Source organism: Humulus lupulus, chromosome 2, assembly GCF_963169125.1.
Source record: "Humulus lupulus chromosome 2, drHumLupu1.1, whole genome shotgun sequence".
Lineage (NCBI taxonomy): Eukaryota > Viridiplantae > Streptophyta > Magnoliopsida > Rosales > Cannabaceae > Humulus > Humulus lupulus.
Window position 1 is genome coordinate 292,586,116 of NC_084794.1, and position 26,680 is coordinate 292,612,795.

A 26,680-nucleotide genomic window follows, 5' to 3' on the forward strand; every position below is an offset into this window, starting at 1 on the left:
TACGGTTAATAAATTCAAATTTTAAACTAAAAAATGCGGTATTCATTAAGTAATAATTTTTACAATGGTTAAAACGATATTATTATTTTATAAAATCTGTTATATGTGTATTTAATTAATTAATAATGTATTGATATGTAAATTTCCCAAAAAAAAGAAAGGGAAGGTTATGAGCCCACAAAATGCAGCCCACAATGACCTCGTAATCTAGGGTTTCATATAATTCACCGTCTTATGTGAAGTTACTGCCGTGATAATCATGCTTTAATTTTCTCGAGCGTTATATCTCAACTCTCAATCTCTCCCAGTCGATTGATTCTCTCTCAATCTCTCAACCAGTCAACCGTTCACCATCAAAACTCTTCGACTAATCTCCGTTGTGAGGGTGAGTGGGTGACTAACCCAGATTTTAATTTATATGCCTTATAATATATTGTAATTTGAGATTGTATTTCTTATTTGAAAAGTCAATTTATTTGTTATTGTCTAGAGTAACCACTTTAATAAATTGGGTAATTTATATCTAAATTTTGGGATTCAGATGTTTGTGGTATATATTTTATTGCTTGTGCAGTGACTAATTTTAGTTTCTCTAAATGTTTACCTGCATGATCATAAATCTACTATATATCATATATGGCTTTAGATTTTATGCTTACGTTATTTTGAAAGCAGTTAGAATTCTATTCATAAAGCCTTAAATCCACATAAGTTTTTGTTTTTATTCCATTTTTAATTTTTGTTATTATTAGGGCTATTTATTATTTGATCGAACGAATTAATTAATTGTCATATATTGTATGATTCTAAGGAAGAAGAAGCCATGAACCCTAATAGTGTATTGCCACCAAAGCCCAAGTTTAGAGCCTTGAGGGCTCAAGAGATGTCCGATGGGAAAGTTGAATTTCGGACGGTGTACGTTCCTCGCCATCGATACGCGCCTCTGAAGAAAGCATGGATGGAAATCTACACACCAATCTACGAAGAGATGAAGGTTGACATACGAATGAATTTGAGGGCTCAAAAGGTGGAATTGAAGACTAGAACAGACACACCCTACATTACCAATTTACAGAAATGTGCAGATTTCGTCCAAGCTTTCGTGCTGGGTTTCGATGCCATCGACGCCATTGCTCTCTTGCGTTTGGATGAGCTCTACGTTGAGTCTTTTGAGATCAAGGATGTTAGGAGACTCAGTGGACCGCAGCAGTTGTCTCGTGCGATCGGTAGACTCGCCGGCAAAGGAGGTAAGAACAAGTTTGAGATTGAGAATCATACCAAGACAAGGATTGTCGTTGCTGATCAAAAGATTCACATTTTGGGCTCATTTGCTAATATTAAGATTGCCAGATCTTCACTTTGTCGCTCTATTTTGGGCTCTCCTGCAGCCAAGATAAGGGCTAAGTTGAGAGCTCTTACTGCTAGATTGGCCGACAGGTTTTGATTCTTACAATTGTTTTTTTTAGTTTATGATTCAGGGTTAAATAAGTAGGTGTTGCAATCTATGAAGAGAAGTAGATGAGTAGTTGAGTAGGGAGTACTTGTAGCTAGATTTACTTAAAAGTAAGAGCTATTAATTAGTTACCCAATTAAATTTTTAATGTGCAAAAGTATAATTTTTTTTAGTCGTGGAATATTAATTAATAATTGAATCTTTATGAAAAATACTTAATTTGCAGGGTTCAATCATATTTTAATTAATAAATAGGATTTGTTTGTGGACTATTAACACTACGCCCCCCTAAACTTTTTGCATTGTTTTAAATTCCCCCAACTATTATCATTATTTTATTGTGCCCCTTCTATATTAGTTTTTTTATCCTTCATGCCTAACAAAGTGATGATTTGGCACTTAGCATTGACACGTCACTGCCACATGTATAAATAAAATTTTAAAAAATAATTAAAAATTATAAAATTTATTTCAAAAGATTAAAAAATACTAAAAAAATAACACTACAAGAAAAAGACTCTACAGCGACGACATCTATTACGACGACTCCAAAGTCGTCGTTATATATAGGCGAAATCCACGAAAAAAAAATTCTTAATTTATTTTAAAAAAATAAGCTACAGCGATGACAGGGTTGTCAACAACACACAACCAGACCCTCCAAATTCCCGATACCCTACAGCAACGACATGGGTACTAGGAATTATTTAGAGGGAACACGAGGCGGGAACTGACTCTACAGCGAAGACATGTCGTCGTTGTAAGGTCTTTGTCGAAAAAAAAAGAAGGAAATATGTTTGTCTACAGCGACGACGACGACGACGACCTGTCGTCGCTGTAGGATGCTCAGGGAACTTAACTGCCCAGAGTTGGTTGCTGATAACTCTACAAAATAGAGTTATTTTACCACTTTTTATGTGCTAATTGTTGCTTAATTCTTGAGTTTTTAATTGATTTATTAAGTTTTTAAGTAATTTTGAATTTATTAGGTTTATTTTAATTTTATAGATTTTTGTGTATTTTTATTGTTATATTATTGTAAAATGTTATGGCTTAATTATTTAAAATTAATATTGTTAAGTTAGGAGTAAAAAGATGCAATTTTGAGCTTAAATGTTTAAGTAAATTAAATTTTAATTAATATTTTCATTGAACTTTTGTTGTATATTTCATTATTGAAAATATTTAGTTTTAATTTAATTTATGTTTGTTTTATAGGGAATTTTTTGTATGTTAATTGCTCTTGAAAAGCAAGAAGAATGGTGGAAAAAAAATGACATTTCTGTAAAGGAAAACAAGGAATGTGGCATTTCTCTTCAGGCCCAAGCTAGGCCCACACCTGCCACTTGAGCCCAGCCACTCTCCTCAACACTCACGCCTGATACACCTCACGCCCAGCATCCCAATATTGCCACTTCCTTGCTTCAGCACTACCTGCCCAAATGCCGCCAGCTGTCGCCTCTAAGAAGCAGCAAACCAAAGGGATTTGCTTTCCTCACCACGCATGCAGCCTTCCTTCAGCAAAGAAGGCCCAACGCCAGGCCCATTGGCACTTCACAGCCAAAACGCAAGGCCAAATGCAAGGCCCACCTTGGCCCACCTCCCTGTTGACCAGCCCAAAGAAAAAAAAAGTATTTTTTTCTGAAATAGTCAAAATCACCAAATGGCCAAAAATCACATTTTTCTTCCCAATGATATTTTTTTCTTTTCACTAAAATATCAACTCACTCTTCCCTATTTTTCTCACCTAAATAAACATTCCTAATTCATTTTTTTTACCCTAGCTTTTCACTAATATTTTACCCAACCAAACATTTCATCTTTCCAATACTCTTACACTTACTCTATTTATCCTACCACTTCCTAACACAATTAAATTAATCAATTTATTTATTTTAATTTGATTAATTTAATCTCCATATTTTGCCTATAAATAGAGTCTTGTAAGACCATTTGGAGGGCTCTTCTTCTTCATCTGTTCAATATCTTCTACACATATTTTTCTCTCTTTTCTCTACCATTTTCATCTTTTGAAGAGCATGTCAAGTATGTTATTTTGTAATTTTTATTTCAATCTAGTTATGAGCTTCTAATCTTTTTCAAAGGTTATTAAGATGATGATGAAGCAAAATGTAACTAGATAGTATTTTTTATTGTATGTTGAGTTCCCATTTGTGTAACATTGTTTATGGATTTTTCTATCAAGGATATGCATTTTTCATCTATTATTGAATGTTAAAGCATATTACACTTAGTTCTTCATTATGCAAAAATATGATATTCTTTGATTAAATGTTTTTCATTAAATTGTTCACATCTAATTCTTAGAGCATAAGTATCATATTTTGCCTAAACATAATCTCTTTGATTTTTTTGTAGTTTCATTAGGTTGTAACACAACTAATGCTTAGAAATTATATCTTATATAAGTGAAGAAAAATCCTACCTTTTTGAAAGAGTAACTTGTGCTTGAATAGAAAATATATTTTGAAAAAATATATAGTGTGATTTATTTCAACTATATTAAAACTTGGGAATCAATATACTTATAAATACTATTGAACTTGCATTTTGTGGATTCTAAAATCTTAATAATCTTATTTTATATATCTCCTTTGAAAATCATTTTTCTATTTAATCTTAAATCTTTTTATTACTTGTCTTTTATTTTTCTAAAACAAAATCTCATCAAATATTTGGAACTAGGTTAGAATATTCTTGCTTTGTTTGAAATAGTTTCTTTTGATGTTAGTCAACTCCCATGGGTTCGACCTCGTACTTACATGAACATTATATTCCGAAACGATTCGTGCACTTGCGAGCTTAAATATTAAAACACCCTCTTTTGGATACAACAGTTGCATATTTGCACAAGTCGTCGCTGTAGAGTCATCGTGGAAAAAAAGAGGGAAATATGTTATTCTAAAGCGAAGACGTATCGTCGCTATAGGACAGGGAGGGAACTTAACCTCCAAGAGTTGGTTTCCTATTTTTCACTCCCTATAGCGACGACATGTCGTCGCTATAAAGTCCAATTTAATCCACTGGTCAGTTATTTTATACTCTATAGCGATGACATGTCGCCGCGATAGGCTTTGAAAAAAAACGTGGGAAAGTGAACCGCCAAAAAATTTAAGTCAAATTTTCACTGCCTATAGTGACGACATGTCGTCGTTGTAGAGTAGACACGTAGCACACTAGAGTATTCGTGTACTATTCCCCATGTCGTTGTTGTAGGGTCTCACCATTTGAGTGAAACGGTGCATTTGATATCAGTGATGGTTGTTAATTACCTATAGCGACGACATACCGTCGCTATAGGTCCCAGCGATATAACCCCCAGGGAGAGCCTTTCTTCCTCATTTCTGGTCACTTTTTTCCTCAAACAGAGACGATTTCTCTGTGTTTACTCCGCCGCCCAGTGCTGCCCAGCTCCGCCCAAGGATTTCTAACGCTATTTTGGTCCTCCATTGTTAAGGTTAGTTGTTATGTTCCCTAATAATCTAGTGTTATCCCCGTTTCCTCCCCACACACATGGCCCCATACACTAAGTCCATGGGCTATCCTGAAGGGACCTGAGGCCTAAATCGAGCCCAATAGACGGGGAAGGAGTACATCCTGCTGACCCAAATATCAGGAAGCCCAAAATTGTCCCGGAATACAAGTCGGGACCACGAAGTTGGCATGTTTAGTCTTCCCGGACCCAGTGTCCTGGTAAATGGATCGGGATGTTGGTAAACAAACCCGGATCAGGTGACCGGGTTGGGCGTGATAAATTGTCTCCAACACTGACATCACCCTGAGAACACACGGAGTTTTGTCTCCTCAACCAACCTACAGAAGAGGTTACATACGGAATCTACGATGTTATTCAGAACAGTACTGCCACAACTTTGACGGATCTTGTCCCCCGGATCTCCTTAGAAGCCCATGCGAATAAGGCTGAAGCTACGTACTGTTGTCAGTCTTACAACGTGGTTATGCTCAAGCCGGCCCAATGGGCCCTGATTAGTGTATTTTACTCAATAAAATCCTTTGTATTAAGCCTCCATCAGTGAGAAAATAGTGTTTATACCTTTATTGGGCCCGGATTAGTCCAGCCCAAACCCAAAGCATTCAACTGCCTATAACTATGAACAGTTGTGCACTGTGGAAAGCTTATAACAATACAGAAATGAACTAAGATTAGGGATACCTTTGAAATTGCTATACCCGAACTACACCTCGAAACCGAAATACACTATAAACCTTACTTCCCAAGTGTTTGATAAGCTTAAGATGATAAAGCTTATAACCCCAACCCAAGTGTTTAACAATCTAAAGTAATCCTAGCAGCTTGTAGGCTCTGAACTCAGCTTGATGAATGAAGAAATGGCTAGGTACTAGGTCCTATTTATAGAGTTCAAGAATGAAAAGATCTTCATTTAGCTTGAATAAAATAATGGCTTTTTAATTGAAAAACATTTGAATAATCGTTCAGCAGAGGCTGAAGACTCGGTTAAAAAGATTCTGGACTTATCAAGAGGTTAAGGATTAAAATGAGCTCGGTTTCAAAATCATTCAAAATTTATGCCCTAGGGTCGATATATCGCCTACCATAGGCGATATATCGTCTGGGCTCATATGCCCGAGGCTCGTCGAGGTGGTCGTGCGAAGTTACGTGTTTTTCGTATCCCCGTGTGGCGATATATCGCCCCCTAGAGCTGTGATATATCGGCATATGCTGAAATAGTATACACGTAATTACACTTTTTCAGCCTATTTTGAATTGAGTAAATAGTCTTGGCTAAGTCCTTTAACGATTTCAAAGCTACTGGTAGACTCTAGGATTTTCAAATATTACTCTTACTGAACTTATTCCTCAAAAATACTTAATTTCTCATTAAACATACACATGACAAGTGTTAATATCTTATTGGGTCTATCTAAACCTTATAGTATAATAAATATCATCTTCATAATCAGTCATATTAATCAAACCTTAGGTTATAATCAATATTCTTAAACTATAGGTTAAACTTATAAAATCTACAAGTGTTGCTACGAGTGTCCAACTAAGTCCCGGCTTGGACCGAAATCCACAGTCAAAAACATACTATAACTACTACTTATTACTATTACTACTACCACTATCTAACTAGCTAAGTAAAGTTCTTGGACTCTACATACTTCTGGCCTACTATCAAGGCAAATTCGTTTGATTACGTCCAGAAATGTGACAAGTGTCAACGATTCGCCATAATTCCTCGAGCTCCACCTTCCGAGCTAACTATGATGACCTCCCCATGGCCATTTTTAGTCTGGGGAATCGACCTCATAGGCTCGCTGCCAACTAGCAAAGGCGGAGTCAAATACGCAGTAGTCGCAGTAGATTACTTTACGAAGTGGATCTAGGCCGAGCCTCTAGCGATAATTACCTCAAAAAAAGTCTTGGACTTCATGGTAAAGAACATTATATGCCGATACGGGATGCCAAGGAAGATTGCGTCTGATAACAGTGCTCAATTCGATAGCGATTTCTTTGCAAGAAAAATGGGATAATAAAGAGCTTCTCCTCTGTGGCCCATCCCCAAGCGAATGGCCAGGTCAAAGATGTAAACAAAAACCTAAAAATTTCTCTGAAGAAAAAGTTGGAAGAAGCAAAAGGGAAATGGCTCGAAGAATTGCCCCATGTTTTGTGGGCATATCAAACCACAACTCGTACTTCAACAGGACATACCCCCTTTTCTCTGGCATATGGGTGCGAGGCTATGCTGCCAATCGAGGTCGAAATACCCACAATTCGTGCCCACACTTATGACCAAGCCTCGAACCAATCCCAGCTCGAAGTAAGTCTGGACCTGATTGAAGAAAAAAAGGATGAAGCTCAGCTAAAAAATGTTGCATACCAACAGCGAGCTACCCGGTATTTCAATAAAAGAGTTTGAGATAGAAAATTCGGTGTGGGAGATTTGGTGCTTAGGCGTGTATTCTTGGCAACAAGGGACCCAGTTGTTGGTGTGCTCGGGCCCAATTGGGAAGGCTCTTATCAGATTGAATCAGTTATCCAACCTGGTGTCTACAAGTTGGCAAGATTGAATGGGAGTTTGGTACGACGAGCATGGAATGGCGAACATCTACGACCTTACTATCAATAGTGTAGGCATGATGTCACCTGTAACCATACTTGTTTATCTATACTATGTTCCTAATTAATAAATTATTCAAATAAAGTTCGATTTTGTTTCAATATGCTGTATTTTTTGCAAACTCTCTTAATTTAATAACCTATGGTCACACTCATAGGATATTAAGGGGGCATTATTGGTACATATACCATCAGCTTGAAAAAATGAAATAGCATAAATTCTTAAAAATAAAGTGTTTGGATGTAACCAAATACGCGATTTAGATATAACTAGATCAAGAATATAAGTGTATGGATTACAAACCAAACACAACCTGAATAGGTTTGGAACAAACCAGCTAAAACTAATCGACAGTAAGTTAGAACACAACCGACTTCAAACTAAGTCGAGATAGAGGCTGGAATATCCTGCGAAAGGGTAGTTTCGACCTCATAACCTTGGGGAGCTACCCAAAGATGAGGAAAAGTAACTAAAAAAGCAAGATATAACTAAACCACTTACGTTACACACCATAGAAGTACTTTCGGGTGCGTGGTAAAAGTAACTTTCAACCTTGAAAAATAACGAGATCGGATGTGGATATATCGTGCAAACTATGCATAAATTCATTGAAGCTCGAGCTTAAAAATCCACCGCGTGTTTGTATGAATAAACAGACATAAGGACGCTTTTAATATAAATTGCGTGAAATATTCCGACCTTGAGAAATGTAAAGCAAAAATATTAAAGCAAAGTCAAATATGGTATCATAAATATCATAAGAAAATAGCTCTTTCGCAAGCTATAAATTGTCTTAGCCTTAGGGTCATAAAAAGCGGAAGATAAAAAACTATTACAAATTTTTTTGAAGGGACGCAGCCCCAGGTGGAGACTTAGGAAGGAGGAGCATCCTCCTTAGCCTTCTCAGCATCCTCCATGGCTCTCTCTGCCTCCTCCTCATCGAGCCGAGTTTGCCATTTGGTCACTAGCTCTTCCTCAAAAGAGCCTAAGAAGCTGGTATCGAGATCGACATTACTGGCCTAGAGCCTATACATGGCCAAGTCGACCACCCGATCCTTCTTCTCCTTAAACTCTGCAAGGAGACGAGCCTTTTCACCCTCCATAACCTTGAAAGTGGCAGCCTTCTCCTCCTCAACCTTGGCATTGATCTTCTCAAGCTCCGCGACCCGGGCATTCATCTTCTCAAGCCCGGCGAGCCGGGCATTCACCTTCTCAAGTTCAGCTGTCTTGGCCTTTAGTTGTTCAGCTTCAGCCTCCATCTTTGCCTTTGTGGCCTTAAGCTCGTCACTAAGCTTGAGTTGGAGATCCTTCGACTCCTGAGCATAAGACATGCTCGAATGGACCTTGTTGTTCAACTTATAATTAAGTTGAGCACAGACAGCAAGAGTCTGACACACAAAGAAATCAAATTAGAACATGAACTAAGTATAAATACAACTAGCAACGAGATGAGGAAGGTTACCGCAGTAGTAAGCTCGATACTCTTCTCATAAAGAGTGTTGCAGTCTCGAGCATTGTTCAAGAACTGTCAGTGAAGGGCGTCGAAGCTACCAAAACTCTGGCCCACTCGAGATAGAATGTCTGAACCAAGTGTAGCCCCATGGGATCCGGCTGCATTATCGATTACATACTCATCGACGTGAGTAGAAATTGACAGCAGACGCGTTTTGGAGGCCGAAAGCCTTTTCAGAGGTGGACCAAGCGCAGAGTGGACCAGGGTCGGAGGAGGCACAGGAGGAACGACCGTAGAGGACGCCTCGACCTGAGGAGTCGAATCCACAGCTGGGCTCGTAACAGCTAGAGCTGGTGGAGGAGGTGTCTTCTCGTCCTCTTAAGGACCTTAGCAGGACGGTCTGATTTTCGCGACCCCCTCGGACGCTTACTCCTCTAGGCTCCCTCGCCACTAGCGAGCACGTTGTCAAGGTTGGAATCCATATCACCTACACAGTTACACAACATTATGAGATATTCCAAGACAAAACAAGTTAGCATGATGCAGATAGGCAAAGAATAAAAAGACAAGTTGTAACGCCCTACCACCTTAGAGCCGTTACTAAGTGAGTTTAAATCGTGCAATTAACTCGCTAAACAAGATTCTTAGAACAAAAGTGTGACTAAGCTAAAATCAAAGTCATAATCTTTGAAAATAACCTCATTTCATTGAAAATTATAAGTTTAACATTTGGGATCCCAAAATACAGTTTAGAAATATTTACAACCCAAAATATAAACACAGTTGACTAAACGAAAAAATCCAGTTTTATACATTCATCTCCCAAAAATGCCTCTGACTGTGGCAGTCAGGCTGACCAAACATGTACACGCCGCTTCACGCTCGCCATACTCATGATTGGTTGACTTTCTCCTTGCTCTTACCTGCACCACAGAGCACCCGTGAGCCGAAGCTTAGCAAGAAAACTCACAAACAGATAACATATGCATATCAACACTTATCCATTAAACATGACATCTATAGGCTAAACACATACGGCCATGCCGTCCCAGGCGCTTTACCATGCCCTGGATTCGCAGTCCATACCGTGAGGATATCCCAGGTATCCTTTAGGATTCAAACTAGCAACTCGCACTCCACATGCTAAACGCTGCTTCCGGCCCTGGCCCCTTGTCACACTCGGCCTTGCACTCCACGTGCCTATCGCCGTTCCCGGCCCTTTGCCGTTTTTGGCCTTCGCCGTTATTGGTCTTCACCGTGCACGGATCATGCCGTACAATCAACATATTCACATATGATAAAGCTAATCAACAAGTTAAGCATACATAAACTCAAACAAAGGGTCAAACCCTACTACATAGTCATACAGGGCCGAGCCCAACAACTCATGCTCTACGGGAAACAATAGTTTTCTTACCTATGTCCCGAGCTTCTTATGCACCAAAGTCACGAGCACGGTCCTCTAACCCGAGCCTCTCTGAAAACCTAGTCACAACACATTTAAAAGATTCTTTAGTACTAACCAATCCAAAACCATTTCCCGGGACCAATCTCGTACTCTTGGGACCTCCAATTTCCCAAAACAAAGTAGCGGAAACATTCCCCGAGCCCCCTGGGCAAAATCCCTAAAATGGAAAGTTTTCCCTGCCCAAAAATAGCCTAGCGCCGCGGCACCCAGAAGGGCTCCTGATGCCTGATGCTGTCTTGCGCCGCGACACCAAAGAACAGGGCCGCGACGCCCCTATGCGAACCCAGAATTCTAGGTTTTCCCCTGCATTCTCCCCGAGCCATAACACTCCCAACTCAACCCCAATGCATACCTAACCCCCAAAATCAATCCAAAACCTCAAATAAACCATCTAGCAACCTATAAACACCAACAACAAGCACAAACACATAATCACACCCATAATTCACACTTTGGTTTCAAATTTCAGAAGTTTAAACCAGTAAACCAGAAACTTAAACCAAGGCTTATAAAACTTAAACCATGCTTCAAAATTCTTAAACCACACCAGAAACAAACCTCAAAATTTCATAGAATTCTTACCTCAAGTGGAAAATTCGACCTTAAGCTTCCTTCAATTCCAGCTTCAAGGTAAATCCTCTTGTTTCTCAAACTGAATTCCCACACAAACCAGCCACAAACCAACTTTCAATTTTCATGCTCACACTCTAAAAATCAAGCTTAGAAACTTAAACAAAACAGAGATAAATTCTTACCTCTGAATAATTCTTGGCCTATACTTGGTTTTAGTTGCCTCAAACCAACTTAATTCTCCTCCTAGGTTTCACAATTCCAACTCCCTTCCTTTTTCCTCCTTTCCTTCTAGGTTCTCCTCAAACTTCCAGCAAGAACAAGAGCTTCTAGGTGTAAAACGTGAATGACTTCTCTTCTCAGCTGAAGTTATCTAAATCCTTGCCAAAAGACCATTTTACCCTTCCATCTAATTCCCTTTTCTAACTAAACCTCAAGGGCATCCTAGACATTTCACATCCCTTACAAATATACCATTTTCTCACCTAGAATAGTTATACTTAATGGTTACAAATGGTCACTCAAGTTACTAAAATACCATTAACCACTAACCATTAATTAAAGTCCACAAACCCAATTAATAAAATTCCCAAAATACCCCTAGGCTCCTCTCGAGCCGGGTATTTAATCCCATTGTGACTTTTAATCAAATTAGCTCCCTAGGACTGTCTCGGCACGTGCATCACGAATAATTCACAATTTTATCAACAGTATTACCTATATTACATTTATGCCCTCAGCGGGCTAAAACTACCAATTTGCCCCTAACAATCAAATGGGACCCACATGCATATTTAATCACCTAAACATGCACCCTAATCACATATTCATTTAAATTCACATAGATTAACCCAGTATAACAATTATTGCCCTCCAGGCACACTAATCAAGGCTCCAAGCCTTATTAGCAAATTTGGGCTGCTACACAAGTAGAGATAAACCTAACTGGAACTCTCCTCCGAGCTCGTGCTCGGCGACCACGTGATTCCCCCATCTTCAGAGGAAGTGGGGGGAGTGCCTTCCCTATAAGTTGAAGTCAAACTCGAAATGTCTCTATAGTCATTTTTCCCGTATTGAACGGCTATTTTGTTCCATACCTCGTTCAGACTATACATAGTGCCATACTTCCCGAGCCAACTATCGAACCTATGAACCCTCTCATCTACCCAAGTCCATACATTAAAATGGTCCCTATCATCCTTACATAACACTAATCTGTCTTGCTTATGCTTAAGTAGTGAGGGAGACCACAAATCCGAGCTAAGGATGATCGTACCTCTGTCACTCGAGCTCGAAGCTTCATCATTGGCCTCGTTCCCCGATTGCGAGCTCCGGCGACGTCGAGCTGGGGATGGCGGCCTAGCATTTCGCCTCGGAGGAAGGCTGCCAGTTGGGAGAGGTACAAGCTCCCACTGGGTATATTTTTGGTTGGACCAGTCAAATGTGGACTGATCCTTCTCTAGGAGGCCGCAGGCTCGGAGCTGTCTTCGTGGAGGAGATAGGAGATGGGCCTCCTGCCGTAAGGGAGTTGAAGCAGAGCCTCTTTGTGCTCTTTCATCTTATTGGTGGGAGTGAGACGACGGTAGTTGGCTGGAAAAATGAATATATTATGATTAAGCGCGAGCTCAAATAAAACTCGAGCACAGAAAAAAAAAAAAAAGGAACTAGTCAGGGACTTACGAATTCGCTTGAACAAGTAGTGTCTGGAGGGAGCCAAGCCATCCGTCCAAAAGAAAGCCTTCTTGAAGTCTGGGGGATGGTTGGGAAGATCCTCAAAGATTTTCTTCTCTTTGGGATAGCTCGAGAGGTAGTAGAAGCCATCCCCTCCCCGAGCTCGAGAGGTATTTCTTTTCGAACAAAAGAGATACAGAATCTCCTTTGGTGAAGGTCCTTCCCACTTTAGCTCGTGGTAAAGCGACCTCGGGGCGGACAAAACCCTGTACGAGTTGGTGTTGAGTTGGAAAGGGGCGAGGCCAACAAAATCCGTAAAAATTTTGAAAAAGGACTTTAAGGGCAGTATCGCCCCTGCCTTCATATGTTCCTGGCTCCAGGCTGCGTATCTTAGCTTGTTGTCAGGATTCCCATCTCCCGGGGCGTGGCAACTTCACTCGTGGGAGCCCGGAGCTCGACACCTCAGCAAGCCCGACAGTTCGATATTGTGGAGGGCCAGAATGTCAGAGATCTGCCCTAATGAAGAGATCAAGCTCCAATAATGCTCGGCCTCGAAAAATTCCCTCTTCAAAGTGAGGATGGAGGTTGGTTGTGAGATATAAGGTTCCCCCATCAGTAAGAATTTGAGATCGCCTGGCCTAAAGGCAACTGTCACTTTGAGCGTAGAGTTGAGGGGAATCGGTCTAGGCTCGGGGTCCGGATCAAGGTAGATGGCAACCCTTAGTTATTTCCTTTTCCCTTCTTCGACCTCGTCTATCTGACGTCAAAAATGATCTCGGATGTCTTCTTGCTCACACCTCAGTTCATGCTCCCGAATCAAGTGTTGGTTCCGAGTAAAAGGGGACTCCGGGCTCAGAGTTACTGATGAATAAGGAATCGCGAGCTTTGACCCCCACCACTTTCCCGAGTTCTGCGGCATCTATCAAGAGAGAAAAAGGGTGAGGGCCAAGAAAACAAGAAATAATGAAAACCTAAGCTCGAATGACCGAGGCTACAAGGAAAACTCGATCCAAAGGACGAGGCCAATCTCTCGAAGCGTGTATTCCACCGAAAGAAAGGAAGGTGGATTTAATTTTGAAGATCCCGATATTTCAGGGAAAAAGGTGGCGATTACCCAAAGAGTGGAACTTTTGGGAAACGTGCATTTTATAAAACCCTAATTTTATACCCGATATCTTGGTGTACAAGTTATGCCATTCAAATTTCAAAAAATTCAGTAAAAGAGCCATATCTGGGCCTTCTACGCATGAACTAGGCTTGGAACCCAGAATATCATAACATAAGACTAGTATGTACTGAAACATTCTAATGTACAAAACTAGCAACGGAACAAACCGTGTTGCAATATAAACATGCATGAAAAATATACGGGCATACGAAGCTATGAACAGAAAACTTACACAATGCGATCGGCGGAAACAGAGAGATTGATGATTGAATAAGTGGTTGCAAAAACGATCTCACAAAGTCGAAGAGGTGCATGTTGTTCTATTTTCGTGGCTTGAAGAACATGCAAGAATTGGGCGATATTCTCTGGTTTTTTTTTTTTACTTCTCTCTAGGGCTTAATCATGAAAAAATGTGGACAACAAATAGAGTCCTATTTATAAACCCATGGGAGTGTAAAAGGTCGGATCAATCTGGGCCATTGGCCAAATTCTGTATCAGATCAAACGACCAGGGACCTATGAGGTGATAGTACCATAAAGAATGGTAGGCAGATAGACGTGGGCAGGTTTCCAAGGTACTCAAGTACTTTGAGTGAGCAATACCCGTTTGACACGTGTCCACACTCGAGTACTTTTGATGGTATAGTTTCCAAGAGGAGCAGTTCAAAAGTTTCTTTCCCACAGGATTCGAACTAATACTTTTGAGGGGGCAAACTGTTACGCCCAGATTTCGAGACCAGAGGTTATGACCTCGAAAACTGGACTCGTCAAGTGTGAGCTCGAAATGTGTGAAAATGCATTGTATGGTCCAGCTATAAGATCTCCAAACTAAAATGATGACCTCGAAGATGTGAAACCTCGGGATGCTTTCTGAGTTCGAAATGACATCACGTCGGGATACATCCGTTATTGATTGTCTTCGGATTAAACATTCCGAGCTTGGGAAGTGTAGGCTCGAGTGTGATAGCTTCGATAGTGACAATCTACTCCGAGCATGTCCTGAGGTAGGGTGGTAAGCTCGTACCAGTATCACAAGCACCACAGGGTCGATCGCTGATCTCAAAGACCCGATGAGTCATCTGGGATAGCCCATTGCGTATGAACACATTTATTATTGTATAATCCCAGCATTTAAGGGATATTATTTAGTATGTTATTTGTTCTCGATTCTAATGGGACGTTTCCACATATGTAGGAGATATTGCATTTAATGTCATTAAATAAATTGATGTACAGAATATCTTCCCGAAATATGTGGGAATGAGCTCTGTAACCTCCCCTATAAATAGAGGAGGAATGACCATTTGTAGAGGATCGATTTCTTTTAGGCTGGAGAATAATTTCTGGGTAATTCATCTCTGAAGAATTTCCAGAAGTCTTTAAGCCTTAATAACATAGACTCATGGACTAGGCACAGTTAATTGCTGAACCACGTAAAAACCCTCTTGTATTTCTTCATTATTCATTCGCTTCATAGTCACGTTGTTTAATAGCTCTAGGATTTAAGTTGACGAAAAACGGCGTCAACAAAATAAATAAGAAATTATTTTAAGAAAAATTATTAATTTTTTTATTAAATAAAATTATCTAATATTAAATAATTATAAATTAGTTGAATATAGAAATTGATAATTATATTTAATAAAAGTTTAAAAAATTAATGTTAAATAATAAATTAGTTTAAGAAAAATTATGAATTTGTTTATAAATAACATTATCTAATAAAACATCATAAAATAGCATAAGATATTATAATATTGCATAAGATTTCAAAAATGATAACAAAATTGTTTTGTTATCGATTCCTATTCACATTACTAAAATTTACACTTTTATAACACTTTAAATGAGGATTGACAAGACTTGGACAACATGTATGGACACTCATCCCAGTCCCCTCTTCTTTATTAACCCTAGGTCCCTGAAGGATCTCAGACGTCACATCCTAGGCATCGTGACTTTGGGGATTCATCGCAGTAGCAGCAGCAACCGCAGCAGCAGAGGTATGGTCAATTTGTGAGTTCGTCGCAGCAGCAGTGGAGGTATGGTCAGTTTGAGAGTTAATTGCATCAGTCTCCCTCGGCATGGCCACAGACTTAACAATTTGTAGACTCGTTTGGATCATCTTCGCAGCAGTCTCCACAAGTTTATTACCATTCACCACCAGCACCACAGTTTGCTTCACCACCATTATCGCGCCCTAACATTGGTGAAGATATTGACATGAATGTTAATGAATATTTCTCGCCTGGTTGGCCCGATCCAAACAATAATAATTAGTTTACGTTTTTTAATTAAATTAAGACAAGTGCTATTTTATTATGTTTATTTTATGATTAGTTTATATGTAATTAAAATAAAAGAATTGTTAATTTTATGATTAGTGTAATGCCCCGAATTCTTCGATGAGTTTAACGGCGTGAATAGTAGGTCGGGAGGGCCATACTTGCTTAATTATGTTATTAATTGATTAAATGCATGTATATGTTGATTATATTATGATATGATGTGAAATGCATGCATATGAGTCCATATTTACAATTACAGGGGTATGATGATAATTTGGCCCGTTGAGGGTAATTTGTGTATTTGGGTGCATGATGTGATTTGTGAATGAGATTCCATTATTATGGAGATATATTTGAGCTAAGTAACATGAGACGGTTATTTTTAGTGGATTAGCGGTTTTACCATAATGGGGTCAATTTTGGGGTAATAGAAATGTTCATTTGAGGATAAATTGGGAATATTTGAGATCAGGGTGAAATTTTGGAGGCTTTGACTATAATGTCCCCGAGGGTGTTTTCGGGACCCCGAGCATTAGGTTTTATTTGAGGTTACTTAAGGTTGAAGTAGCTTATCAGATAGAACATACGATAGAAAACCTTCCGTTCTCCCTTTTCAAAGTTCGTTTTACCGTTTGAGCCTTTTTGATGAAATCTTGAGTTCTAGGAGTCGGAATCGAGTGAGGATCGAGGCTTAGCGATCCTAGGGAAGATTAGAAGCTTCTTAACCGAAGGATTCGACGGAAAACAACCCAATTGAAGGTAATCGAAGTTTAAGTTTTGAGTTTTTCCGAGTTTCTAAGCTTTGAATTGATTTTGTGAATTGTCGAGTTTTTGGTTCGTTCGAGCCTTGGGTTTTGAGGGCTTTGATGCATGGGGAAGCTTGGGAACTTTTTCTTGATGATTGGGGAATGTTTAGGGATGATTTTGGAGGCTTTGGAGTGTTAGAAACGCAGTTGGGAATGGCCCATGGTGGAGTGTCGCGGCCCTGTTCTTGAGGCGCCGCGACCCTTGATGAAGGGCGCCGCAGCCCTAGCCTCTGGGAACCCTGGGGGCCGCGGCCCAAGGTGCTAGGGCCGCAGCCCTTGCCCTGTTTTCGCCCCGTTTGCTCGTTTTGACCCCGGAAACCTAGTTTTAGGCCTCGGGAGTGTCCTTGCTACTTGGATTAGCTTGGATTGATCTCTTGGAGGTTAAATAATGGTTTGAGACCCTTGATTATCTTGATTATTAATGGTATCCCAAATGTGTTGTGATTAGGTAACCGCTAAAGGACTAAAAGCTAAACTGTTCTCAGAGGTTGTTCTTTTGCTCATTCTAGCTCGAATCAAAGGTAAGAAAACTGCACCCCGAGTGAGACATGCATGGATATTTGTGAGGCATGTTGGTTGTGTAATATGGACATGAATTGAACATGGAATGCTTAGCATATGTTGTTCACTTGAGCATAGCACTGACTAATTAGTCAGGTTTGGCAAAGGTGCTAGTGCCAGCTGTGAAGCTGTGACTGATTAGTCAGGTTCAGCAGTGGTACTGGGCACTGGTCACGTTGCACTGACTTGTTAGTCAGAATTGGCAAAGGTGTTAGTGTCAGCTGAGAAGCTGTGACTTATTAGTCAAGTTCGGCGGTGATACTGGACACTGGTCACTTGGCGCTGACTTATTAGTCAAGGATGGACTTAGCGTGGTTCACGCAAGCCAACGGAGATTAGATCTAATCGATTATTAGCATTGAATGACTCAAGGAGCATTAATGCCTGTCCGACCCTGAGGGTCGATGAACAAACAGAGCCTGGAGGCTAGTGGCTTACTTAACAGCCACTCTCCCGCTGGAAAAGAGAGCTTGGAGGCTAGTGGCTTACCTAACAGCCACTCTCCCGCTAAAATCATGTGATGTTCTTTTTCTTGTTGAAAGCTTTATGTTCAGTATGATAATAATGATAATCATTTGATAGTGTTATTGAAAAATGTTATGTTTTCTTGCTGGGCCTTGGCTCATGGGTGCTATGTGGTGCAGGTAAAGGGAAAGAAAAGCTCACCTAGCCTTGAGTGGGGAGCTGATGTGGTGGTGTGTACATATGCGGCCGCTTGACCGCCACGGTCATGGTGTTCTCAGAGGAACTAGGGGGTTTACCCTGTTTTTGCCGCTTAGGTCGGCGGGATTGTAAATTTAAAACTGTAATGACCATTTTGTACTGAGAACCACTTGTAAATGTTTTGTTTAGCTCTGCAGAGCAGTTTGTAATAAAATCTCCATTTCCTTTTTATTGGTTTTGTACCTTAACCTGTTAATCATACTTAGAGCACGTTTTTGACCAAAGGACTCAGGCAATGAGTCAAATTTTCGGTCCACCGTTCACCGTAACTGTTCTGGGGTAGCCAGGGCGTTACAATTAGTTTATATGTAATTTTGTTTGATGAATGTTAATTGTGTTATTAATAATTAAATTAAATTTATGTTAAATTTTATTATCTTTAAATAAGTATTATATATTTATTTATTATTAAATAAAATCAAACGAATTATTATATTTTAATATTTTTTATAAAAAATTGTTAATTAATTACCGGCGGATTAATAGGGGCGGGACCCACTTGTATTAAATTAGTCAAACACAATGTTGACTACTTTTTACACCGGCGAAGTCCGCCCCTAATAACACTGGTATTAATATATTATCGGCGGGGTGTCAATCTGCTGGTAATAACCATAATTACCGACCAACTATTATAAGAGGATTATTACCGGCGGGGTTCCGCCAGTAATAACGTGTTTTATTGTTGTGTTAATAAAGGAATAGAAATTATTTTTTAATTTGGTCAATCACTTTGCTCACATGTTTTATTTTCATGATTATTTGTTTAATATAAACTTTTATTAAATTCCGAGCATGTAGCTAATCATATTTATGGTGACATAATCACATTGGAATATAAATATGATTATATGTTCAAAAATAAGTTAGTCATAAAATTAGTCAGTGCACAGGATTTACACCGACTTGTCAATCTACGATATAATCTACTTACACATTGTAGTGTTATGTTCTTTACAGAACATTAGCAAAGTAGATAAGATCGGATTATTTGTTACACCGGACTGGACCGATATTGACAATAGATAGGATAAGTAAACATACTGTTATTATCTATTCTAGTCATATCATATAGTTGATCATAGGTCAATTCAATCTCAATTCTGAGTGGTTAATATTCTAACTGATTGTATTATTTGAGTTCTTTGACTTGTTCGTCACCAACTTATTCTACGGACTAGCCCATACTTACATCTTCGGAACTCGGTAATATAATTGAGTGAGAGTGTGAATAATAGATATGAACATCTATAGCTTCTGATGAAGAAGTAAAATGATTGTTTCCTTTTAGTTTGGTTCGAGATGCTAAATGATAGAGATCTCATTTCAGTAATTAATATTAGTTTGCTGAAATATCATTTACAATGAACTAAGTGTTTTAAGGATAAAATACAATGAGGGGTAAAACGGTATTTTAGTCTCTTCTCATTGTAGACCGTCTATAGAGGAGTGAGTGACAATTTTGGTTGTAACAATGGATAACTAATAACGTATCTATATTGCTTATAGAGTGTTCTATGAATTCACGAGTGCAATTCTAAGTCTTTATTGGAGTCACGATGAATTAATAAGTTAGTAAATTTATTTGTTAAATTTATGATAACTTATTGGAGCTTTATTTTATAGGCCCATGGTCCCCACTATACCTTGGATAAAATCATCTTGATAATCTCAATTAATTGATTTAATTATCAATTATAATTATCAAAGTTGACAATGTCAATTTTGGATGGTTTCACAAAGTTATGCAATTTAGAGAAGAAAATAGATTTTAGGGCAGATTTATTAATTAAGACAAATTAGTGTCTAAATTAATAAATAATTTTAAATCAAGGTTGAAATTATAAATAATTAATTTGATAAAGGATTTAAATAATTATTTAATTAATTAATCACGGGCTTTTTATTAAATGATAAATTTCACAAGCCTAAAACCCATGAGAATTTTTACCTAATGGTTGATATTACCTATTATTTTATTGATTTTTTAATTAAAATAAGTGACCTAATTGAGCCTATAAAAGGAATGATAAGTGAGAGTTGAAAACAGATGATCAGAAGATCTAGTTTTGATGCTTTAAGATTTTAGACTCTCTCTACAACAAAAGTCATTTTCTAAGCCTCAATATTATCTTCTCTTCTACTCTTTGTATCTATCTCATGTGTTGAGAATTGCCTACTCTAGTCTAGGTGATTCTAAGGATACTTTGGAAGGCTATGAAGAAATTTGAAGATCGCTTGAGTTTCTTGGTGATACCCTGCGACTGAAAGGATACAAGGGTTAGAGAAACTGAAGGAAATACTTATTCATTCCACTGCATATAATGTAAGTGTTCTTATCATTATCGCTGTATAAATTCAATTATAGAAACATGTTATAGGTTTTCTTATATTAATTTGTTTAATATATTATTTACATGAAAATAAATAATATCTTGTATAAGTATTCCCAACATTATTTATTTAGTTAATCTATTATTGTTTGAACCATAGTTATTTTCTTGTATACTTTATTGCATTATATTGTATATGTAAATATATACATGATGCATGTCGTATACCACAACAAATTTAACAATTATTTTTCTTTCAATACGTCAAATTATTTTAGTATAATAGCAAGCACAGGTCAAACCCACGAGGACTATCGTTCACTTTATTATTCAATAATTAGCACTCTTAAAAGGGGGATTTAGATTTTGAACTCAAAATTAAATAACATAAACTAGAAAGCAAATAAATATTAATATTACGATATTAAAAAACAGTTAAAGGTTAATCTCCACCCTCAACAATCATTCTCAATCACTAATGATAAATATTATTCCAATTTCTCAATTAAACTATTAACCCTGCAGATAACGCTAAAACATACAATTATCCCAGTCGCCCTATTACAAGTAATCAAGGCGAAACGCTCAATAATTAACTCTTTTAGCTAAGTAATAAATCTATGAAGCATACAATCTATTTAACTTAGGTAAAGCATTAAGTCCTATGGAGACAAGTTAATCCAGGAAATAAATTAATGAAGCATATAATTCATTTAACCTAGCTTCTATTTTTCATCACAATCAACAATTCTTTAGACATTACTATCAATTGTAATTTATCACATACACTTAGAATTTTCGGCTTTTTTATTATCTTTTTGTACTTTTAGTTTTTGCATAGTGAATATATATATTTATATATATTATGGGGACATCTTTACTCTGGCACGCCAAAATATCGTACCGGTGTAGCACATTTCTAATCGAGGAGTGTAAAATAATTTTTACTTCAATTTTTTTTTATTATAGTAAGACTTCTGCAAATTTTTTAAAAAATATAAATAATTTACAGTATCGAAATCAAAATTTAAATATTTTATTGTACTTATGTTTATTTTATTTTTATAAACATAGAAAAATAAACTATTTAAATATTTATTTCGACATAACAAATTATACACTATAAAATTCAATTAAAATTCAATTAATAATGTACCGCACCAATTAGACATTTTGGCATGCGGCACTAGAGACACACCCATTGTATTATTTTATAAAAGTACTTCTAGTTAATAACTTTGAAAAGTAAATAAATTGTTGCTTACAAGTCGTCGAGACAAAAATAATGTCGTTGTTTTCCAATAGCACATCTAAGAGGTTGTTATAGTTTTTCCTCTCTGGGCAGGAACACCTGGAATTTTTGGTTTCAAGAGAAATAAAATAATAAAATCAAATAAGAAATATACAAAGAAGAAGAATTAAAATCGTATTAGATCACCTAAACACACGTCATTACAGATCTTTATTGGATTAATAACTTGTATTTAAATATTCAGACTATAACTGCTAAAAGAAAAGTCTAATTTTACCTTCAAGAAAAAGGAATGGTTCAATTTAATCTCTTACTCTTATTTCAATCAATTTTATTACTGTGACTCTTTCAGGTCACAATCCTTATCAGCCAAAGCTAGAAAATATCAGCAAATTTTAACTATACTTAATTGTTATAAGACTTCTTAGATGTAACCGTTTATAATGAGAATAATATATAATGTGGATGCTATACACATCATTCATAAATAAAATGATATTAATTACTTTTTTGACACATCAATTAAATTATTACCTCATATAATGTGTGGCACACGCACACTAAGACACTTATATAGCAAATACTCAATATTTATACATAAAATTATTTTCCATGTAACCAGTTTTGTACTATATGAAGACTTTATATACACAATTTGGACTCTTCATAATTAATTGTCCAAACCAAGCTAGACATGATGTCACAGTCGCATGCATATTTATTCATTACTCCCAACAGGGTTAGTATTGGGCGGGTTGGTCGGGTTACAAGGTATTTTTATCTGTCCAATGTCATAATCGGGTTAGCAAAAATGACCCGTAACTTGCCCAATTAAGAATTTTTTTTTTTAAACCGTCCAATAATTTGGGCGGGTTGGTCGGGTTAACCCGCCCAAACCGAAATGGGATTTTTTGGGGCGGATTGGGCGGGTCAACCCGCCCAAACAAAATATATATATTTTTTTAATTTTTTTTAATTTTTGTAATTTTTTTCTTTTAAATACTAATACTAATAGTGTGAAGTTTATCTTTTTAAACTTAAAACAATATTTTAAATTTATAGTAAAAAAATAAAACAAAATTTAATTAATTTATATATATAATGCTTAATTGGGCGGGTTGGGTTATATTGGGCGGGTTGTGTTATATTTTCAACCCGCCTAATGAAACAATTGGGCGGTTTAAATTTTGGTCGGTTTATTCGGGTTGCGTTTTTTGGCAGTTTTTTCGGGTTGGTTTGGGCGGATTATTCGGGTTGTAAAAATTTCTGCAGAACCCTAACTCCCAAATACACAATACACAAGAGAACAATTAAAATTAATCCATCTAGATTCACAAAAAAGTCAGAATCTATTTTTAATTAATTAACCTGCCAAACCCTTAATTAACCAAAAAAACCATTAATAATAATTTAAATCAAAAAGCAAATCCACCTCCATCTCCAAATCCACCATTATTATTTGACACCATATCTCCGATCAAAACCCCACCAATTGCTCCCCCTACTAATCCAGCTCCTAATCCCATTCCAAACTTGTTATTATTACTACTGTAATTCGGGCCCACACCTTGCTGATATGGCGGGTACCCATAACTCGGTCCAGTCGGGTACCCATAACCCGGTGGTGGCGGAGGTGGGTACCCATAACCCGGTGGAGGAGGATGATAAGGCGGCGGCTGCGGCGGGTAGTACCCTCCATAACTCACTGCTGGATGTGGATAGTACACTCCTGATCCGTACCCTACACTCGGTTGCACCGGAACATAACCCCCTACAACTGGCCAAGGAGGCGTCGCCACCGATGGTCCCACCTCAACCGTCGGATATAACTTGACGGGATCTCCGTCGCCGTCGCCGGGTTTACCCGCGAGTTGTGGGCTGAGTTTGTAGGAGAAATGGAGTTCGCCTTTGGGTTTTCCGGAGGGTTTTCTTACCTGGTAACTCACGAACTGTGTGGATGAGGATGATGATGATGATGATGTGAAGTCGAGAAGCTCTTTGACCGAGACGTTGACTTGGCCGATTTGCTTGTCGCCGAGGGCTCTGTCGCAGAAGAGGGTGAAGACTAGGGTTTGGGCCTTGGAGTCGTTAATGGTGAATTTGACGGGGAAGTTCCATGTGGGTTTGGTGCCCGAGCCTCGGTCCACGTTGGTCTTGAATTTTTGGTAGTTTTGAGAGTCGCCGGAGAGTGAAACGACGACGTATACGTCCATCTTGGTCACGATGTTTACATCCTTGAGGTCTTTGGCGGATATAACGTTGATCTCCAATGATCTTTGCTCCATTACAGAGAGAGAAAGAGGAGGATGATAGATCAGAAGAAGAAAGAAGGGTGTGATTTTGTGAATAATAAACTAGTTATTAATTACTTGTTATATATATATATAATATGTATATAACGTGGAATGGAAGTTCAGTACGGCCATGACTCGGCCATATGTATTATGTGATCAAGTCAACTCTTTTGTAGTCAACTTTGCGTTAGGTCGCTTGTATTGTGAGGTTATGGCTAACCAACATCCATAATGACAGTTAAATATTCATAAATATACATGTCACATTTAAAAATTATTTAAAATTGACAATTAATAAATTAAAATTTCAATTATTCGCATATTTATTGACGAAAATGATATTTTCAGCAGCTCTTCAGAAATCACACTCTGGGCAAACCCATGGCATTAATTGTTAACGAAACATGTCACGTCACGTGTCATGGACGTGGAAGGAAAAAGAAAAAGTAAAAACATCTAATCTTGAAACTCTATTATGTTCCCACTTTGAAATAATGAACGGATCTACCTAAAATAAATAAAGTATTTTGATAAATTATTTTTTATATTTTATATTTTGTAAAATAGTTCAAATAGAATTTTAAATTTGTTTTTGGTCAAATTTTCTCAACTAAAATTACAAATAATTCACTATACTAACAATTCATAACAAAAATAAAATCATTCTGCTTTAAAACTGTATTGTTATATTCAATTTTTTTCTTCATCAAAATTGATTTTAGGATATCATTTGAACCATTTTATAAAATATGGGGTTCAAAAATAATTTTTTTTAAAACACAGGATCCAAACAAATAATCGGAAAATATACACAGTAAAAAAAAAATATAAACCCATAAATAAATAAGCAAATGGTAGATTAGGATTTTTTTTAAGGTTGCCGGAAGACATGCCATTCTTTGAATTATTTTATTACTTGTTAGTTAATATATCATGCTAACAAGAAAATTTCCTTGTGCAATAGTTATAATTAAATATGTAAACATTTGTAAATTTATATGATATATATAAACATATATATATATATATTCATGTTTGACAAAACCAACAATCATAGAATTACTTTTCTAGAGAAAGAAAACTAAAGCTACCATTTTAGTGACAGTAGTATTCATTTTGAGATATATTTATGATAAAAGTATGAAGAATTGTATTTTATGATGTTGGGAATTGTCCTCAAAACATGAGTACACACTCTAAATCTAATGGTCAAACTATGACCTTCACAAATAAGATTTTTTTTTATGTTCTATTCTAATATGTTACACCCAAATTTTGAGAATAAATAAATACTCTCGAAATGTAGGCTCCACTACAAGAAAAAATACTTTCAATAAGACCGAAAAAGTATTATCAAATATATACCATAACACTTTTTGATATGTTAAGGAAAACGGTGTTATAGTAGGTCGGAGCACTTTGCATAACATTTTTCCATAGTTATAGACATGTGTTATGGTATAGCCTACGATAACACTTTTATTGTGTTATTTTAATAGTTAGATAAGTATTTCATTATGCTATTTATAAATAGATTGTATAACACCTTTTTGTACTTATAAAGTAGTGTTATGATACACTTTATAATAACACACTTTCTGCATTATAGAAAATAATTTGTGTTAGACAACAATATTTTTGTAATCGTAATCTTCTATTTTAGGATAGCATAGATTGTGATGTAATCAGTTATTGACTTTCCTAGTTTCTAGCCTTAAACTAAGCTTGTACAGCATGTATATTAAACATCTTGAGCAATGAGAATAATCACAGATTAATCTCTAATATGGTATCAGATTTCTAAAGTTTTTCCTTCTTCTTCTTCCTGGGAACCCCATCTCTGTTCTTCACGCAGCCCTGCTCCCTTCTTGTCCCACCTTGTTTCTTCTACACCATGTCAAACAACAAAGAAAAGTTCCACCCCGCCCTCTCGATTACCAACGTGAAATCCGTCATCCCAATCACGTTGGATAACGAAACTGGCCAATATCATTCACGGGCTGCTCTTTTCACGGTTCAACTCCGTGTCCACAATCTCCTTGACCACATCTTTCCTCCCACTGAGGAAGTAGCAAAGGCCGCCTACGAGAAGGAGAAAGCTGCTGACCCAGCTCTTTGGAAACGTCTCGACACCGCCATACTGCAATGGATTTATGCCACCATATCCTCTGACCTTCTCCATGCCATATTGTTCAAGGATGACTCGGCCCAGGCCGCATGGAACCGCCTTGAAACTTTATTCCTTGACAATAAAGGATCTCATGCTACTCAGCTTGAAGAGGAATTGGCTGCCGTGAATTTTGAGAATTTCTCCATCATCGATGCTTATTGCAACCATGTCAAGTCATTGTCCGATAGACTAGCCGACGTGGATGCTCCAGTGACGAATAGTCGCCTTGTTCTCAAACTTACAGGAGGACTGCCAGATTCGTACTCTAGCATGGTTGACTACATTCAGAACCAAGACCCACTACCCCCGTTCGAAAATTGTCGATCTCGTCTCAAGCTTTGA

General features: G+C 37.5%; 3 protein-coding genes across 3 annotated transcripts; 2 read left to right on the forward strand and 1 right to left on the reverse strand.

Moving 5' to 3' along the window:
* The first annotated feature begins 267 nt into the window (after positions 1-267).
* On the forward strand, positions 268-1,682 carry LOC133816794 (uncharacterized). The gene is made up of 2 exons (XM_062249102.1): positions 268-385; positions 812-1,682. Exon 2 carries the CDS (start codon positions 824-826, stop codon positions 1,442-1,444), a length of 621 nt encoding a protein of 206 aa, XP_062105086.1. The 5' UTR covers positions 268-385; positions 812-823; the 3' UTR covers positions 1,445-1,682.
* A 21,502-nt stretch (positions 1,683-23,184) lies between these two features.
* LOC133819803 (protein SRC2-like) lies at positions 23,185-24,377 on the reverse strand. The gene has a single exon (XM_062253146.1). The coding sequence runs from the start codon at positions 24,157-24,159 to the stop codon at positions 23,290-23,292; it is 870 nt and encodes a 289-aa protein (XP_062109130.1). The 5' UTR covers positions 24,160-24,377; the 3' UTR covers positions 23,185-23,289.
* Positions 24,378-26,062: 1,685 nt separating this feature from the next.
* LOC133815698 (uncharacterized) lies at positions 26,063-26,680 on the forward strand. Its single transcript, XM_062248509.1, has one exon. The coding sequence runs from the start codon at positions 26,063-26,065 to the stop codon at positions 26,678-26,680; it is 618 nt and encodes a 205-aa protein (XP_062104493.1).